Source organism: Oratosquilla oratoria, chromosome 21 (assembly GCF_046742065.1).
Source record: "Oratosquilla oratoria isolate Oo_2021 chromosome 21, ASM4674206v1, whole genome shotgun sequence".
Taxonomy (NCBI): Eukaryota; Metazoa; Arthropoda; class Malacostraca; order Stomatopoda; family Squillidae; genus Oratosquilla; species Oratosquilla oratoria.
Genome location: NC_134797.1, coordinates 27,929,948 through 27,950,371, shown reverse-complemented (window position 1 = coordinate 27,950,371; position 20,424 = coordinate 27,929,948). Strand labels below are relative to the sequence as shown.

General features: G+C 37.6%; 1 protein-coding gene across 1 annotated transcript in view; it reads right to left on the bottom strand.

The window, feature by feature from the left end:
- Window positions 1-343: 343 nt before the first annotated feature.
- Window positions 344-20,424, bottom strand: part of LOC143036815 (phenoloxidase-activating factor 3-like) — a 21,714-nt gene continuing 1,633 nt past the window's right edge. Inside the window, exons 2-8 of the mRNA XM_076204608.1 lie at window positions 13,898-13,965; window positions 13,043-13,260; window positions 12,820-12,919; window positions 5,742-5,838; window positions 3,863-4,053; window positions 3,447-3,539; window positions 344-1,050 (exon numbers count right to left, since the gene is read on the bottom strand). Of these exons, the coding sequence (XP_076060723.1) occupies window positions 728-1,050; window positions 3,447-3,539; window positions 3,863-4,053; window positions 5,742-5,838; window positions 12,820-12,919; window positions 13,043-13,260; window positions 13,898-13,965 (1,090 nt within the window). The 3' untranslated portion in view covers window positions 344-727. The remainder of the gene's footprint in view (window positions 1,051-3,446; window positions 3,540-3,862; window positions 4,054-5,741; window positions 5,839-12,819; window positions 12,920-13,042; window positions 13,261-13,897; window positions 13,966-20,424) is intronic.

Sequence of the window (20,424 nt, the reverse complement as noted above, 5' to 3'; positions counted from 1 at the left end):
GACTTCATATTAGGGAACTGGTTGAAGCTGATAATCTGATATCTTGAGCCCAATCCGGAAAATGAACACCGGTTCCACCGGGCTGCATCTTCAAATAGAGGTATTGCTAAGTTTCGAAGATGGGTGGTGGGGAGATGATCTACAAAGTCTATCTTGCAGGACTATACTAGAAGGTGTTCATTATTGGTCCATTAAAAAAAAATCGTTATCTGAAATTAAATAAATAAATAAATAAATAAAATAAGATAAAGACATAAAAAACGAGAATAGATAATGAGTATGAGTATCATCAATTTGGTAGTGAATTCATAATAGGTAATGGCTTGCAAGTAGGAGACACAGGTTGAATTTGAATTCGATTTATTCAGTTATAGTAACGTACAAAAACAATCTACCACAAATTCTACATAAAATATTTTTAAATCCACCAGAAAACAAGTGATTTGAAAATGTATATTATTCTGACAGGTAAACCATTGGAATTTTTGGTGTACTGTATCAAAAGTTTACATGGTCTTCATAACCACTGAGCATTTCTTAATAAATACTACACACATATCACCCTTTTAAGAGAACTACATTGTCCAGAAACACTGAACTTGGAAAATCTGGTTTCCCTTAGCTGTATGTTTCATGTGTGGGTCTGTTGGTCCATGTCCCGTTCCCGTTGCGTTGCGGCTGGACTATGGTTGGAAGAAACTAATGCACTTCCAACCACTAAGAAGGTTCAATTCCTACTTCGCATAGTTGACAAGATCCAGTTCAAGTAGTACTTTACGTTCGTATAGAGGCCTTGGCCACCTTCACTACCGCAGGCCAGTGGACCTAAGCTAGTGACGCCAATGACAAAGTGTTGGCTGCCACCCCTATTGGTGAGCATAATGGGCCCGCCCGAGTCCATTCTGCATGTATCTTCTCCGATTTCGCCGCCGGCGCAGATGACCATGTTTTGATCAGGGTAGACCGATTTCCGATCTCTACAATATGGCAGTTCATGGAATCTCAGTAGTACCTTCTGCAGTACGTCGGCTCGTCTATCCACTAAGTACTCTGAAAATATATATGAACTATAAAACCAGTAAAGACATGAACTGCAAAACTATTGGCCCTTCTCTGTTTTACATCTAGGACATTCACATACACGGATATATGAAATTCATCAAGTTCAAACAATTATTCGACAAGTTGAAATGTAGCCCCATGCTGACATTATATCACAATTTCATTCCATTAAGAAAGAGAAAAAGAATTTGTTTAACCTAACTCGTTTTCGTATTATCAAAGATTGGATCAAATCTTCACAAAGAGATCTATGAGTCTGGCCGGTGACTGTAGCCAGGTTTCTGGGGCCGAGTGAAGTCGTTTCAGAAACGTAATTATTCAGTAAACTAACAGAATAACTTTAGGAAAGATTCAGTTGAAAAAGTAGGGTGTTACTGTGTTTGCCTTAAAGAATCTTGAGACTGCCACTAATAATGCGTGCGATCGCCTTGCAGAACTTTATCCCCCTCGCTGTATGTTTTACAAAACTATATCTATTCGTATGAGCTTGGTGAAACCTGAAGCTTATTAGCTGAAGAACAGAGTTTCTTGTTTAGTTTGTAATATGTATAAAAAGAATAGGCTTATAATGCTAACAATTCCTATTGAAACCCTTTTTCCTATTTTATTATTACTTTTTTTTTACAATATTTCTAAAGATTTTTATGGGGTTTGCGTGTGATGATCAGTATCAATTTAGCAATGTACGTTTCTCGTTGAAAGTATAAGAAACATACAATAACACTTAAAGTTTTATTTAATTTCTATATAGCAGAAAGGAATACTTGGTTCATGATCATTGCCAACGGCTGTTTTTCAGATATATGTTCATCAGAGTTGGTTCTGAATTTTCACATAGTGTATCTCCATGCACTGTACTTATTAGGTTTCAATTTCACGAACAAGTTTTCAGACTGTTAAAGTCGCACTGGTCGTTATTTTGAGGACAGAGACGGTGGCCAAAGGTCCTGAAGACTTCTGGTACCCTAGTCTGTTGTGCGCTGTTGCCAAACATCCTGCCTTGCAACCAACCCTTCTTTGTGTTGTTGATGACAAAGCGAGGATTCCGGTCTACTCTTAGATGACATGTTTCCCATATAATCATGACTACAATGAAAAGTGCATTAAACTCAACACTTTTTTTTTCTGAAATATGGAGCCTTGGAGTTCTTTACTGAAGAGTGGACTGAAATTATCCTCAATTCAAATCGGTTCGTTCCTTGATGATGACATCAAGAGATATCTCATCGCTCCCTCTATTTCCATTTCAGTTATGCACTCCAATTATCTCCTTACTTTTGTTCCATAGTGATAACCTCAAGAGATACTGTATCACGTTGCTCCTAAATATTTCCATTTCAGTAATGTTTGCGGCCTGCACTCCGATTTCCTTACTTTTCATATTTTTTATTGTGTGTAATGTTTTTTCCTCCTGTGGGTACCAACGATCGCAATTTCATTTCTGTCGTTTCTCCTGTCGACTCATTCCTGCCCCAAATATCCTTTCCGGAGTAGGCTCTTTCGACATTGCTGACTGAGAATCTGAGGCAGAACTTCCCTGATTTTCTGTGGAATGACAATCACTTCTCTGATTTTCTGTGGAATGACAATTACTGTCGTACTTGAGATCCCTCAGTAGCTGTAGAATGACAACAATCATTTCAGGTATGTAATCACCCCCTCGAAACTCTTGAGAACCATAAACCACTCACTTCTGTCCCGAATGATGCAAAACATCCTTCGCCAACTCAAGCATTCTTATATCAGTTAGAAATGTCAAAATCTCGAGGCTTTTAATTCCTCTCAAGATTTGTGACTTCTAGAAAACTGTCGTCTATAACTCTTCTTCTTCAGCGAAGGCACTATTATTTCTCTTTCCTTAAAAAAGATTAAATATTTGCCAAAATCTGTCAAAACTCTTGCTGTGTGTTCCTAACTACCTTGCGCGCGTCTGATGATAATGTGCCTAAGAGCACGCGCGCGCGCACGCACACACATACAAACGCACACACACACACATACACACACGCACACATACACACACATATACACATACACACACACACACGCACACACACATATACTCATACACTCATGCACACACACACGAACACATATACATACACAAACTCACATATGGCCCTGAATGGTGTGTAAATACTCGTAGATGAAGATCTGAATATACTGGGAAAAATAGCAAAGAAATCGTCCTTAGACGAGATAAACACCATATGAGGACGGAGCCTTTATTTGTACGACGTTTCGCTTATTACAGCTTTTTCAAGTACTTACTTGAAAAAGCTGTAATAAGCGAAACGTCGTACAAATAAAGGCTCCGTCCTCATATGGTGTTTATCTCGTCTATCTTGTCGGCAAACTGCCACTTTTAAGCAAATCGTCCTTACCAGTGGATGTCGACCCCCAGCCAATAGCAGTGCCATATTTATTCCTGATATCAATGTCGAAATTGATGGGCAAGCAGATCGGGCTTACGTAGTCTGAAAAAGAAAAAAACGAATAGAAATTAGTCAGAGAAGATCACGGGGAGCAATCGTCAGTTGTCTTAGCTCTATGTGACGCAGTGGACGAGTGTGGGGGAGGGTTGGAGTCGAAGTGAGACGACCACTTTTTTTATTTATTGTATTTTTTTTTTTCCAAACTCGTCGGTCGCTCAAATTCGACCACCAAAAGACGCACATCCATACCCATTAGGAACGCACGTTTCGATTCACGAATTTGATGACTGTAGCTCCCTGGAATTCTGCGCGTGTCTCTACGTTAAGCCATGATTTCCAGAGGACCGAGTATTGGTTAAACTTACAAAGGTCGAGGGTGGCTGGTCTCTCGAGTCGCAGAAGGGCGATGTCGTTGCAATAGCGGCAAGACTGCTGGTAGTCCGGGTGAATGATGAACTCAGCTCTGATGTTCTGTGCTGGCGGGGCGCACTCTTTGGTGACGGGGTCGCAGTCTTGGGACTTGCTAACGGTGTGCTCCCCCAGGCGAACGTACTCTCTGAACAAAAAACAAAACAAAAAAACGCAAAGTTCACGGGGAGTTCTATTGCATGGGGATGGGGCAAGATAGAATTTCAGGTAAAGGCTTTTATAAAGAATGCTGATGAAAGGATTGGTGGCTGGAAGTGGTGCTGATAATGGTGTAGGTGGTGGTGGTGATGGTGGAGAAGGTGGAGGAAGAAAAGGAACGGACAAAGGGAAAGGAGAAAGAGGGAGTAAGAGGAACAGGTGAGTAAGGAGAAGTAAGAGAAGGGTGATGTGGAGCGTGAGGGGGGGACAAATGTAGAAGGAGGAGAAGAGAGGAGGAGGAGGAGAGGAGGTGAGTAGGGGAGGAAGAATAGGAAGGAGGAGGAGGAGGGGGAAGAGGAGGAGGAATGAGGAGAGGGATGATGATGATGAAGAGAAGGCGAACGGGGAGAGGAGTAGGTGGTGGAAGATGATGAGAAGGAGAATGAAGAAGAAGAGAAGGAAGACAAAAGGATGATAATGAGGAGGAGGAGAAGAGGAGGAGGAAGAGGAGGGGAGGAGGAGGAGGGGAGAAGGAGGAAGATGAGGAGGGGAGGATGATGATGAAAAGAAGGCGAACGGGGAGAGGAGTAGGAGGAGGAAGAAGAGGGGGAAGATGAGGAACAGGAGGATGAAGAGGAGGGGGGAAGTGAGGATCAGGAGGATGAAGAGGAGGGGGGAAGATGAGGATCAGGAGGATGAAGAGGAGGGGGAAGATGATGAGGAGAAATAGGAAGAAGAGAAGAAAGAGGAAAGGATGATAATGAGGAGGAAGAGGAGGAGAAGAGGACTGAGCGCGAATGATAAGGAGCAAGAGGAGGAGGGGAGGAATATGGGAGCCAAGAAATATGTTTCGCATAGACCATTTTATTCGTAAAGATTGGAAAATGTACGAATATAACATTTGTGTTAGTTCGTAATCTTCATTAGTGAATTGCAGCTACAAGGCTGAAATCGAAATATCAAACCAAGGACCTTTGTTAATCTATTTATTTATTTCTATTTGGAGTGAGGCAGTTCTGGGAGCGGTGAACAACTGGACTAAAGCAGGTTAGGGATGAGGAAGAAATAGATAGGGAAGACAAGGATGGAGCTAACACAAGACAATTAATCTCTGGTTAACATTCTCTTGTTAAACCACTATGCTAGAATGACGGGTGTTACATATATTTTTCTGGCTAACACCGGGCTATTTTCTTCATATGTGAGCATGGTTGGAAAGCAAAGGTTTCTGGGTTTAGTTGACAAAGTCATCCGGCTTTTGTTAAAACATACTGTAAACCTATGAGCTGCCTTGCAAAAATAACAACGAAATTGATATACTACGTCATCACGAGTGTCAACAAGCACAGCAACAAAGAGGGGTATGGGACGTAACGTGAGTTCGAGTGCAGAGTATAGAGAGCGTCACTGTAACTTCTTTGGGCTAAAAAATAGCCATTGAAGCACGGTCTCTGTGTAGGAAACTTTTTCTCTTTGAAAAGAATCGGTTGGAGCAACACTCGAGCATTCAACTTAACCACTTTTGTTAATAAATATGCCTACATAAATACTGAAGGGAACTATAAATATATAAGTAAATAAATTAATAGAATAGATTAATAAATACGTAGATAAATAAACATATGATAAATAAACGAATAACAACTCAATAAGTGAATAATTAAAAGTGCTACGTACAGCTGGAACAACGGTGATTTACAATGGGCTGCAGTCAGGACATAGCGGGCATCGATTAAAGTTCCACCGCAGAAGAAGTTTATGTTGCCATCCCGGTCTGTAATATTATAGAAAGTGAGTCAGTATATTAAAACATTTACATGTATAAATTGAACACACACACACACACACACACACACACACACACACACACACACACACTTTCAACGAACGGACGGCTTGAAGAACGCTCTGAAGAAAAGTGCAGATTGTGGATACCAACGCAAAGAGAAGTGCCTTTTTGTATTTGAAGGGGGGGGGGTAACTTGCTCGTGAGGCAATAGGAAAGTAGGAAAAGAGGAGAAGGGGAGGGATTGCTGGGTAAATGGAAGGAAATGAGGATGTGGAGGACTTGGCCCTGACGGGCCGCCGGGTCAACAAAACGACCACCGGATGACTAAATGGCAAATAAAAATGTAAAGATTAGAAGTATAGATAGTAGAAATACAGTAGAAAGTCACAAGACTATGTTCCAGGGATTTAACGAGGGTGGGGGGGACACAACCCCCCCCCCGACTGACAAGACTAGAGGAGAGGTTGATAAGGTGATCGAGGACTTGGAACGTAGGTTAGGTAATGTAAGCACCATTTTCCAGAGAATTGAAAGATTGGAACAACTGGAGAAGGCGAACAGAAACTTAACTGATGAAGTAGAAGACCTAAAAAGACAGTTAAGAAATGTAAAGGAGGGAGAATGAGAAATTGAAGAAGAATAAAAAAGAAAACAGTGAGAAAATAGCTAAAGAAGCTAAAAATTGGAGAATATCTCTAGAAGGAAATAAGATTTCATTCACTGACATAGTCAAACAGCAATTGAAAGAACATACTGAAGACACATTTATTGAAATGATGGGAGAAAAGGGGAATATAGTAAGAGACTTAGCGGACAAAAAGAAATGTATAATTATATTAGGGATGGAAGAGAAACACAACACAGATAGAACCGCAAGAATCAAGGAGGAAAATGAAAAAGTAAGCAGTTTACTAAAATCAGTTCAGGAAGATGAACCAGAAATTATAAAGGAAATTGAAGAAAAATTTAGACTCGGAAAGTATAGTACAGATAAGACCAGACCAATTAAGATTAAATTCAGGTCACAAACAACGGCAGAGAAATTCTATCCAAGACAAGGAAACTAGCAACAAGTGATCAATACAAAAAGATTTATGGATAAAAAGAGAAATGAATAAGGAGGAAAGAGAGGCAGAAAAGCAGAAAAGACTTGAAGCTAAGGCAAAAAACGAGGAAAGAACGGAGTCAGAGAAAGAGAGATTCTATTGGAGAGTAGTGAACATGAAAGTAAGGAAATACGACATACTAGAGAAAAACATAAGGGAAACAGAGAACACAATGGAAGTGGCAGAAAACTAAGAGTGTCTTACACAAATATAGATGGATTAATAACAGGATTGAATGAGCTGAATGATTATTTGAAAGAAAAAGAACCGGACATAATGGGAATTGTAGAAACAAAATTAAAAGGCCCACTACCCCCCAACAGTGTAGGACCTGATGCATACAATTATTGATTAGAAACAGAGAGAAAAAGCAAGGGGGTGGAGTTATGTTCCTGACTAAGAAGGATATAAACGTGAAAGGTGACATATATGGAAAGAATACAGTAGAGATGATTATGATAGAAGTGGAAGACAGAGATAAGAAGAGCAGAAAATTTGTGATCAATTATGTACCTCCGAAAACAGCCTCATGGGAGGAGAGTGAACATAAAAGTATGTTAGAGGACACAAAGATAGCATTAACTAAAATAATGGAAGACGGAGGAAGAATAGTTATGATGGGCGACTTTAATTGCAAAGAAATCTGCTGGGAAGAAATGACAGTAAAGAGTGGTGATGACTCATGGGGAAATGCTCTACTTGAGATGATTACTGACCATTCAATGACACAATGGATACAAGAGAACACTAGGTATAGAAATGAAGAAGAACCATCGAGGCTAGACTTAATAATTACATCTGAACCTAGAATAGTGGACAAGATTGAATATAAAACACCAATAGGTAAAAGTGACCACATATTGATTGAACTGGAACTTAATGAAGAAAAATATATGAAAAGAAATGAACAATATAGAAAAGGAAGAATGATGTATGAAAAAACATAAAAAAAAGATAAACTAAGAGAATTCTTCCAACAAGAAAACTGGGAAGAAATATACAAAGAAGAAACCTCAGTGGAAGAGAACTGGAATATTTTGACAAAAATTTACAAAAAAGGAGTGGAAAAGTATGTCCCAAGACAAAAACAAGAAAAAGAATATGTAAAATGCTGGTACAACAAAAGTTGTAGGGAGTTAAAAGACAAAAGAGACAAAGCCTGGACCAGATGGAAAAAAGACAGAAGACCTGAAAAATGGAAAATATATACTGGTTATAGAAATGAATATGTACAAAAGTGCAGAGAGGAAAAAAGAAAATATGAAAAAGATGTTATAGAAAAGTGTAAAGATCAACCAAAACTATTCTACAGATTTGTAAACAATAAACTGAAAAACAAACAAGACTTGGAGAAATTGAGACAAGGAGGAGTTGAATACACTGAGGAAATGGAAATGGCAGAAATTATGAACAAAACATTTTAAATCAGTGTTTACAAGGGAAAATATACAACCTGAAGAGATTGAGTGGAAAGAAAAAGTCCCCCCTATGGAAGAAATAGAAGTAACAAAGAATGAAATATTGACACACTTGGGTAATTTTGATGTCAGAAAATCGCATGGGCCAGATGAAATAGCAAACTGGATTCTGAAAGAATGCAGGAATGAACTGACAGACAAAATACATAGCATAATAAGCAGTTCCTTAAAAGAAGGAAAAGTTCCAGAAGATTGGAAAAAAGCAAATATAGTACCTATATATAAAGGAGGAAATAAAGAAGAACCTACCAACTATAGACCAGTCTCTCTAACAAGTACAATAGCAAAAATTTGTGAAAGAATTATCAAAAGTAGATGGGTAAAATACTTGGAAAAAAACAACGTACTAAATCCAAGGCAATTTGGATTCAGACAAGGACGGTCATGCGTCACCAATTTAATATGTTTCTATTCAAGGCTAATAGATATAATACAAGAAAGAGATGGATGGGCTGATTGTGCATTTCTAGACCAAAAAAAAGCTTTTGACAAAGTACCACATAAGAAGTTGCTTAAGAAATTAGAATATGAAGGAGGAATACAAGGTAAATTGCTAAATTGGATGGAAGACTTTTTGCAAGAAAGAAAAATGAGAGTAGTGATAAGAGATCAGCACTCAAAATGGAATGAAGTAATAAGCGGTGTCCCGCAGGGAACAGTTCTGGCCCCAATAATGTTTGCTATATATATCAATGATATGGATGAAGGAATTGAAAGCTATATGAGCTTCTTTGCAGATGATGCAAAATTACTGAAAAGAGTGAAAACTGAAGAAGATTGTGAATCACTACAGAGGGATCTAAATAAAGTACAAGAATGGAGTAGGAAGTGGGAGATGGAGTTCAATACAAAAAAGTGTAGTATAATGGAATTTGGAAAAAGCAAAAAACAGAATAGCAGGATCATATAATTTGGGAGAAGAAGGAATAAAAAAAGTAGAAAATGAGAAGGACCTGGGAGTCATTGTTATGAATAATATGTCACCTGAGAAACATATAAATAAGATTTTTGGAGAAACTTATAATTTAATAAGAACAATCAAAGTGGCATTTACATACCTGGATGAAGAAATGGTGAGGAAAATCCTAATCACCCTGATAAGACCAAGATTGGAATATGCAGCAACGATATGGTCACCAAGTACAAAAAAATGTATAAAAAAAACTTGAAAGAATACAAAGAGCAATTACAAAACTGGCACCAACACTCTCAAAACTATCATATGAAGAGAGACTACAAAAACTTAAACTACAGACACTAGAGCAAAGAAGAGAGAGAGGAGATTTGATAGCTATTTACAGAATCATGAAAGGCATAGAAATTACTGATAGAGAGAATCTGATAAAATGGGATGACAGAAATACAAGAGGACACGGAAAGAAAATAAAAAAAGACAGCTATAGAAGAGATTTGAAAAAAGAACATACTTTCCTCACAGAGCAATAGACAGTTGGAACAAGTTAGATGAGAAAGTGGTGTGTGCAAAAACAATACATGAATTTAAAAATAGTTTAGATAAAATGAGATATGAAGACGGGACCCCACGAGCATAGCTCCCCTTCCCGTAAAATACAACTAGGTAAATACAACTAGGTAAATACACACACACACACACACACACACACACACTTTCGTCGGATGGACGGCGAAGATTGGAGTTCTGAAGAAAAAGTGAAATTTTCGTGGATCTCAACGCAAAGGAAGTACCTTATTGTATTTACAGGGAATGAGAAAGCTCGTGGTGTAGTGGGAAAGTGAGGAAAAAGGAGAAGGGGAGGGATTACTGAGGGAAATGGAAGGAAATGAGGAAGGTGAGGACTTGGTCCAGGAGGCCAGGCGTCTTGTAAACAAGAGAAGGACCGATGATTTTGGTGAAGGGATTAACTAAAACGTAAAGATTAGAAATATAGATAAGAACAGCACAATGGAAGGTGAGGATAATGATTTCCAGGGATTTAATGAGGGGGGGGGGCGGATACCAATCTACCCCGATTAGCAAGACTAGAGGAAAAACTTGAACAAATGACCGAACATTGGGAGAATAGGTTCGGTAACATAGCAAAGATTGCGCAGAGAGTTGAAAAATTGGAAGAACTAGAGAAGGCGAACAAAAACTTAACTAAAGAAATAGAAGAATTAAAAAGACAGTTAAAAGAAGTGAAAGAGGAGAATGAAGACTTAAAGAAGAAGAATAAAGACAATAAAGAGACCATAGCAAAATAAGCACAGGGTTGGAAAAAATCCAAGAAAACAGTAAAGTTGCATTTACTGACATAATCAAAAAGCAAATGAAAGAACAAACTGAAGACTCAGTTATTAAAGTGATGAGACAGAAGGAGAATATAGTAAGAGACTTAGCAGATAAAAAGAAATGTATAATTATATTGAAGAAAAGAGAATGAAACATAACCTAAATAGAACCACAAGAATCAATGAGAAAAAAGAAAAAGTAAGTAGTTTACTACAATTAGTTCAGGAAGATGAACCTGAAACCATGAAACAAATTGAAGAGATGTTTAGACTCGGAAAGTATAGTACAGATAAGGCCAGACCAATTAAGATTAAATTCAGGTCACAAACGACGGCAGAGAATATCTTAGCAATAACAGGGAAACTAGCAGCAAGTGAACAATATAAAAAGGTATGGATAAAAAGAGAAATTATTAAAGAGGAAAGAGAGGAAGAAACATGAAAAGACATGAAGCTAAGGCAAAAAACGAGAACAGAACAGAATCAGAAAAAGAGAAATTCTATTGGAGAGTAGTGAATATGAAAGTAAGGAAATACGACATACTACAGAAAAACAAAAGGGAAACAGAGAATACAATGGAAGTGGCTAAAAACTAAGAGTGTCTTACACAAATATAGATGGATTGATAACAGGATTGAATGAGCTGAATGATTATCTGAAGGAAAAAGAACCGGACATAATGGGAATTGTAGAAACGAAATTAAAAGGTCCACTACCACCCAACAGTGTAGGACATGATGCATATAATTATTGGATTAGAAACAGAGAGACAAAACAAGGGGGTGGAGTTATGTTCCTGACTAAAAAGGATATAAACGTCAGGTGTGTCACACAAGGAAAGGATACAGTAGAGATGATTATGATCGAAGAGGAAGACAGAGATAAGAAGAGCAGAAAGTTTGTGATAAATTATGTGCCTCCAAAAACTGCCTCGTGGGAAGAGAGTGAACATAAAAGTATGTTAGAAGACACAAGGATAACATTAAATAAGATAATGGAAGATGGAGGAAGAATAGTTATGATGGGCGACTTTGATTGCAAAGAAGTCTGCTGGGAAGAGATGACAGTAAAGGGTGGAGACGGCTCATGGGGAAATGTTCTACACGAGATGATTATTGACCATACAATGACACAGTGGACACAGGAGAACACTAGGTATAGAAATGAAGAAGAACCATCGAGACTAGACCTAATAATCACATCTGAACCTAGAATAGTGGAAAAGATTGAATATAAAGCACCAATAAGTAAAAGTGACATATTGATTGAACTGGAACTAAATGAGGAAAAATACACGAAAAGAGATGGAATTCAATATTAAGAAGTGTAGTATAATGGAATTTGGAAAAAGCAAAAAAAGAATAGTGGGATCATATAAATTGGGAGAGGAAGAAATTAAAAAAGTAGAAAATGAGAAGGACCTAGGAGTCGTTATTATGAATAATATGTCACCTGAGAAACATATAAATAAGATTTTTAGAGAAACTTATAATTTAATAAGAACAATCAAAGTGGCATTTACATACCTGGACGAAGAAATGGTGAAGAAAATACTGGTCACTTTGATATGACCAAGATTGGAGTATGCAGCAACGACGTGGTCACCAAGTACAACAAAATGTATGACAAAACTTGAAAGAATACAAAGAGTAATTACGAAACTGGCACCAACACTCTCAGAACTATCATATGAAAAGAGACTAGCAAAACTTGAGCTACAGACATTAGAGCAAAGAAGAGAGAGAGGAGACTTGATAACTATTTATAGAATCATGAAAAGCATAGAAACTGCTGACAGAGAGGATCTAATAAAATGGGATAGTAGAGATACAAGAGGACACGGAAAGAAAATCAAGTGAGAGTGTGTGAGTGCATGTCAGAGAGAGTGAGTGTGTGATTGCGTGTAAGAGAGAGTGTGTGAGTGCGTGTGAGAGTGAGTGTGTGAGTGCGTGTAAGAGTGTGAGTGCGTGTAAGAGAGAGTGTGTGAGTGCGTGTGAGAGAGTGTGAGTGTGTGTGAGAGATTGTGAAAGAGAGTGAGAGTTTTTCTGGGCGCACAGGAGAGTGTGTGTGCGGCCCAAAGTTGTTCCTCAGATGTGGGTGACACTTAACCAAAGCCGAGTTCAGGACTCACCTCTTCCGAAGAGCAACGCGGCCCAGGGCCATTCTCCGATCTTGGCGTTCTCACCCCCCACGATCTTGTCAAAGGTCCCTGACACTCCGCAGTTTCTCTGCTGGAAGGACAACTGTCAGAAAACAATCGGAGAGATCATCCTCTGTATGCACGCTTCCTATCATCCTGTAGCTTTATGGCTCTGGGTCTGTGTAAGCCTCGAAGACATTCAACGACAACTTACTGATGTGGTAGTGACTGAGGTGGTCGTGAAAGGACGTGGTGTGGAGGCTGGAAGGGTGTTCTCGCAACACACGAGGGGTATAGATCCATCATAACCGCAAACGAATGATCTAAGCCTGTTAAGGGATCCTCTTGGAGCCGTGCCCTTGCGAATCTCAATCAGAAGATTCAGGAGCGGTGGACAGTTGCCTATAGACGCACAGGAACCGACGCAGGACCCTAGAAAAATAGGAAGAGAAATACCCGCATCAAGGAATGCAAATTTACACTTCAGTACAAATGGGATGAAACATTGCTTGCATATAATTAATCGCAATCTTATTTGTATCTTAAACCAATAACGTCCCTGTGTAGTCCCTGATATCTGAAGAGTGTGGGGCGATCTTAGCAATTATTGTCTTGTTTTCCCCTCCAACATTCATCTTCATCTCACACCTAACCTAACCTAACCCATCCCTTCTCTTTATCATCATCCTACCACCTTAGTTTCGGTCTTCCCTCCCCTTCGTCCCTTCCACTCTCGATGAATGGATTCTCTTTTCACTCAAGTCACATGTTACTGTCTCAGCAAGTTTCTGTTCGTCTCCTATGCACTCGCATTTTTTATGCAATTTCCTTTTTCACATTTAATGTTTTTTCTATATTATATGAATTCTTCTCCTATCACTTTTATGTCATTTCAATCTGCTACACAAGGAGCTGTTGCAGAGAATTGTACATTGTCTATCGTTTGTACTATTTTTTTTTTCTAAACTCTTTAACTTCTGAATAACTGAAGCCATTTTAAAGAAAAAAAATTAAGTTTTTGTTCCAGGTTTACAACACAAGACCAACGTCTACAACCATCGATACTTACTCGTATTTTGTGCCGAAATGATTGGAACCAGGAACGCCAGCACGAGACAGCAGAGCATAGCTGCCCTCCTGCAAAATAAAAATTAACTATGACTTTCACGTACTTTGATCTTTCAGGACTAAGTGCCAACTACACATTCCTGAGTACATCGTTGAAAAAGTGGACGATTGCTTGTGTAAGCACAACTAGAACGATAATAGTAGTGCTAACATTGACAATAATAGCAACATAGTATTAATAACATTAACAGTATCAATATTATTACATATATATACATTTGCATATGTACATATATATGCATATGTGTAATATATTATATTTATATAATATATATAAATATATATGTATGTATATATAAATATACATGTATGTTTGTATATATAAATATATATATAGATATGTGTGTGTGTGTGTGTGTGTGCATATGCGGGAGTATCCACAAGGTAAGATAAACTAAGAAAAACACTTTCGTATTTTTACATATTCAGTGCTAGTATAAAAAAGAAGTTATATATATATATATAATATATATATATATATATATATATATATATATATAGTGATTTTTTTTGACTGAAGGTGTAAATATACTAAAACGCTGTGATTCGTCAGTTTATATTTCCTGATGGTTATTCCCGCATGTAAACAAACGTTTCCAGTTTTTATTACAGATAACATGTATATACATACACACACACACATATATATATATTATATATATATATATATATATATATATATATATATATATGCGTGTGTGTGTGTGTGTGTGTGTGTGTCTGTATCACTCATAAAAAACGTAGTAACACATTTATAAATCACAAATAATAACAGTCGGAACAGAAGAAAAAACTGGAGGCGGGAGTCTATTTCGACTACTAAAAACATTACTCTTCAGTAGTACAGAAGAGTAGAAGTGCATGTATGAATATATGCAAAACTACTACAGGATGATAATAATAATAATAAAAAACGTAAACTTATTTTCAACTTCCTCTTTCGCTATCTCTTTGCATCACCTCAAGGCCTTTTTCATGGTTAAACTGAATACAATTCCAGATAAGAATGATTGAATAGAGGACATTTAGGTGTTTGGAAGCACACGGAGAGGATACGCTAATAATGATATTATGGTTACATAATTTCCTGTTCCAGTGGCATCTTATCACAGTTGTTTCCTGTCCCATTGATCTTTACATACCTACACACACACACACACACACACACACACATATATATATATATATATATACAAATGTATCTTTATGTATATGCATATGTATATATATATATATGTAAGTTTGTATATATATATATATGCGGAAAAACCACCAAGGAAAAAGAAAAACTGATGACCAAGCGCTTTCGTCTATTCAGACATCCTCAGGGTACATAGAAAAGAAAAAGTACACAAGAATATATACAAAGAGTATGAGGTCAGGGAAGGAACCAGGAGAGGTTGCGAGGATCTAATGTCAACCTGACCCGTTCGCGGCAGCGGACGTTTGGGCTACTACTTTTTTCACAATAAAATTGTCTAATTTATACATACCATGACTTAAATTTAAGTTATTGACAAATGTATCTTTGATCAGACTGGATTCTATTATATTTCTCGTCAAATATGACTTATCTTTAACAATTTCTTTAGCACCCTCCCAATTTATACAATGATTAAAATCCCTTAGGTGAATAAATAAGGCATTAGAAATTTGCCCACTCTTGACGCTATACTGATGTTGTTTTAACCTTACTTTTAATTCTTTTCCAGTCTGACCAATATAGCATTTGTCGCAATTTTTACATGGAATTGAATATATACATCCTTCTTCCTTATATGGAGAGTTTTTAATTAAAAGACTTCTAACTGTATTGGAGTTCTTAAATGCCACTTGAATGTTGAAAGTCTTAAGAATATGTGGTAGTTTGACGAAATTCTCGTTGAAAGGCAGTACAAGTAGGTTCTTTACATTAAAAGTTTTACTAGCTTTTTCCTCGTAGAAAGATTTCTTTGCCGATTTATAAGAAATCTCCACGAGGTGCTTAGGATATTTTAATTTTGAAGCTATGTTAGATATTCTTAAGAGTTCATCATCCAAAAACTCCGGACTGCAAATTCTATGGGCTCTCAGAAACATTGATGAATTTGCAGTCCGGAGTTTTTGGATGATGAACTCTTAAGAATATCTAACATAGCTTCAAAATTAAAATATCCTAAGCACCTCGTGGAGATTTCTTATAAATCGGCAAAGAAATCTTTCTACGAGGAAAAAGCTAGTAAAAAGATTTCTTTGCCGAAGGAGGAGGGCGGCTTTTGAAAGCCTTCATGTGGCCTTTTGTGTAATGAAAACATCAAAATGGGTTATAAAACACCATAAAGTGTGTATCTTCAAACGATTTTCCTTGCAATCAATTCAACGGATATCATACGACTGACTGTTCTATGTTATTAGGCTTAAATTTCAACAAGGGGGCTCCAAACCTTAAGTAGCTTTGGGCCTCACCTTGCTCAAATGCGGCACTGCTGGCAAGCCATCTCCAGGGCGCCCTTTAGATATCAAAGGGAACAATTGATTATGCGGAGTATATCCGGTATATATATATATTTCTAGGGCATAGGTTTTCACATAGACAATTTTGATTAAAATCAACTGCGCTAATAGCTTTGGCTATCTTGAGGTTCAAACTCTTCAGTTTGAAGAATAATCTTTTGTCTTCACAGTTCAAAGTATGAACATAATCATTCATGATTTCAAAATCATGGAGAAGAGGGTGCAGTAAAAGGCGCTGCTGAATGCCAATGGTTATAATAACACAAGGTAACAGTACAAAAGCTGTTGACACAATCACCGAAAGTCTTTTCGCCTCTCACGGAGGCTTCTTCAGGGTGAGAAGAACTATAATATCAAGGCTAACTAGGTCTGCTATCGTCGAAGATGAAGGGAAATGTGAATGGTCTCTGGCCGACTGTCAGTCCTTAAAAAGCAAGATGGTAAGGGTATTGGGAGAGGTCATCCCAATTTTTGGGAGAGGTCACTGGAGGTTAGAAGTTTCTGGGTGAGGTCACTAGAAGGAGGAGATGTCAAGTGAAATCTCTGGGTGAGGTCACTAGTGGAGCGCGAGGTCGACAGGAGTCTCTGGGGGAGGTCACTTGGAGAAGCGGGCGAAGTCGGAAGGGGGCCCTGGGTGAGGTCACTAGGATAGGTAGGCAAGGAGACCAGTCTTGTTCCGGAGCTTGTGGAGGAAAGTCTCGCTCGACTTCTGGTTATGGGTCCTGTGGGCTGGGAATTTTGAAGCTGCTGAGGGTTTTGGTGAAGGTATTGGGAAGGCTCCTCTTTTTATGATGCCTTTAATGGATCAGACAACTCCTTACCAACAACGGATTTCCCGACCAGATGATCGAAGGTGTTATCAAGAAGAAACTTGACCAGTATGCCACACCATAGAGGGCAGGATAGATAAGATGGGGGAGAGGGAGGGAGGGGGGATTTGGGGGTTTAGTGGAAGGAAAGAATGAAATGGAAGGAAGTAAGAGTTATGAATAGTGTGGGGCAGACCCACTTGCTCGTTTAGTTTATAGTCTTTTGGACTTTTTCTATATATATACATATATATGTATATATATATATATATATATATATATATATATATATATATATATACACACACACACACACACACACACACACACACACACACACTTCAACGAATGGACGGCTTAGAAGACGTTCTGAAGAAAAGTGAAGTCTGTGGATCCCAACGCAAAGAGAAGTGCCTAGTGTTTTTGCAGGGTGGGGGGGAAATTGCTCGTGGAGTAGTGGGAACGTAGGGAAAGAGGAAAAGGGGAGGGATTACTGAGGGAAATGGAAGGAAATGAGGAGGGAGTAGACTTTGACCAGCCAGACAAGCGGAAGGTAAACAAAAGACTTAGCGAGGATCAAATGTCTAATAAAAATGTAAAGATTAGAAGTATAGAGAGGAGCAATACAGAAGAAAGTGACGAGAATATGTTCCAGGGATTTAAAGAGGGTGGGGGGGACACAACCCCCCCCCCCCCGACTGATAAGACTAGAGGAGAGAGTTGATAAGGTGATCGAGGACTTGGAGCGTAAGTTAGGTAACGTAGACTCCATTTTTCAAAGAATTGAAAGGTTGGAACAACTAGAGAAGGCTAACAGAAACTTAACTGAAGAAATAGAGGACCTAAAAAGACAGTTAGGAAATGTAAAGGAGGAGAATGAGAAATTGAAGAAGAATAGTAATGAAAACAGAGAGAAACTAGCTACAGAAGCTAAAAATTGGAGAATAACTCAAGAAGGGAATAAGGTTTCATTCACTGACATAGTCAAACAGCAATTGAAAGAACATAATGAAGACTCAGTTATTAAAGTGATGAGACAGAAGGAGAATATAGTAAGAGAATTAGCTGACAAAAAGAAATGTATAATTATATTAGGAATGGAAGAGAAACATAACCCAGATAGAACTGCAAGAATCAAGGAGGAAAATGAAAGAGTAAGCAGTTTATTAAAATTAGTCCAGGAAGATGAACCAGAAATTATAAAGGAAATTGAGGAAAAATTCAGACTCGGAAAATATAGTACAGATAAGACCAGACCAATTAAGATTAAATTCAGGTCACAAACAACGTCATAGAAAATTCTATCCAAGACAGGGAAACTAGCAACAAATGATCAATATAAAAAGGTATGGATAAAAAGAGAAATGAATAAGGAGGAAAGAGAGGCAGAAAAGCAGAAAAGAATTGAAGCTAAGGCAAAAAACGAGGAAAGAACGGAGTCAGAGAAAGAGAGATTCTATTGGAGAGTAGTGAACATGAAAATAAAGCAGTTCGACATACTAAAGAAAAACATAAGGGAAACAGAGAATACAATGGAAGTGGCAGAAAACTAAGAGTGTCTTACACAAATATAGATGGATTGATAACAGGATTGAATGAACTGAATGATTATTTGAAAGAAAAAGAACCGGACATAATGGGAATTGTAGAAACAAAATTAAAAGGCCCACTACCACCCAACAGTGTAGGACATGATACATACAATTATTGGATTAGAAACAGAGAGAAAAAACAAGGGGGTGGAGTTATGTTCCTGACTAAGAAGGATATAAACGTGAAAGGTGTCATATATGGAAAGAATACAGTAGAGATGATTATGATAGAAGTGGAAGACCGAGATAAGAAGAGCAGAAAATTTGTGATCAATTATGTGCCTCCGAAAACTGCCTCATGGGAGGAGAGTGAACATAAAAGTATGTTAGAGGACACAAAGATAGCATTAACTAAAATAATGGAAGACGGAGGAAGAATAGTTATGATGGGCGACTTTAATTGCAAAGAAATCTGCTGGGAAGAAATGACAGTAAAGAGTGGTGATGACTCATGGGGAAATGCTCTACTTGAGATGATTACTGACCATTCAATGACACAATGGATACAAGAGAACACTAGGTATAGAAATGAAGAAGAACCATCGAGGCTAGACTTAATAATTACATCTGAACCTAGAATAGTGGACAAGATTGAATATAAAACACCAATAGGTAAAAGTGACCACATATTGATTGAACTGGAACTTAATGAAGAAAAATATATGAAAAGAAATGAACAATATAGAAAAGGAAGAATGATGTATGAAAAAAACAAACTTTGATAAAATAAGAGAATTCTTCCAACAAGAAAACTGGGAAGAAATATACAAAGAAGAAACATCAGTGGAAGAGAAATGGAATATTTTGACAAAAATTTACAAAGAAGGAGTGGAAAAGTATGTCCCAAGACAAAAACAAGAAAAAGAATATGTAAAATGCTGGTACAACAAAAGTTGTAGGAGTTAAAGGACAAAAGAGACAAAGCCTGGAACAGATGGAAAAAAGACAGAAGACCTGAAAAATGGAAAATATATACTGGTTATAGAAATGAATATGTACAAAAGTGCAGAGAGGAAAAAAGAAAATATGAAAAAGATGTTATAGAAAAGTGTAAAGATCAACCAAAACTATTCTACAGATTTGTAAACAATAAACTGAAAAACAAACAAGAATTAGAGAAATTAAGACAAGGAGGAGTTGAATACACTGAGGAAATGGAAATGGCAGAAATTATGAACAAACATTTTAAATCAGTGTTTACAAGGGAAAATATACAACCTGAAGAGATTGAGTGGAAGGAAAAAGTCCCCCCTATGGAAGAAATAGAAGTAACAAAGAATGAAATATTGACACACTTGGGTAATTTTGATGTCAGAAAATCGCATGGGCCAGATGAAATAGCAAACTGGATTCTGAAAGAATGCAGGAATGAACTGGCAGACAAAATACATAGCATAATAAGCAGTTCCTTAAAAGAAGGAAAAGTTCCAGAAGATTGGAAAAAAGCAAATATAGTACCTATATATAAAGGAGGAAATAAAGAAGAACCTACCAACTATAGACCAGTCTCTCTAACAAGTACAATAGCAAAAATATGTGAAAGAATTATCAAAAGTAGATGGGTAAAATACTTG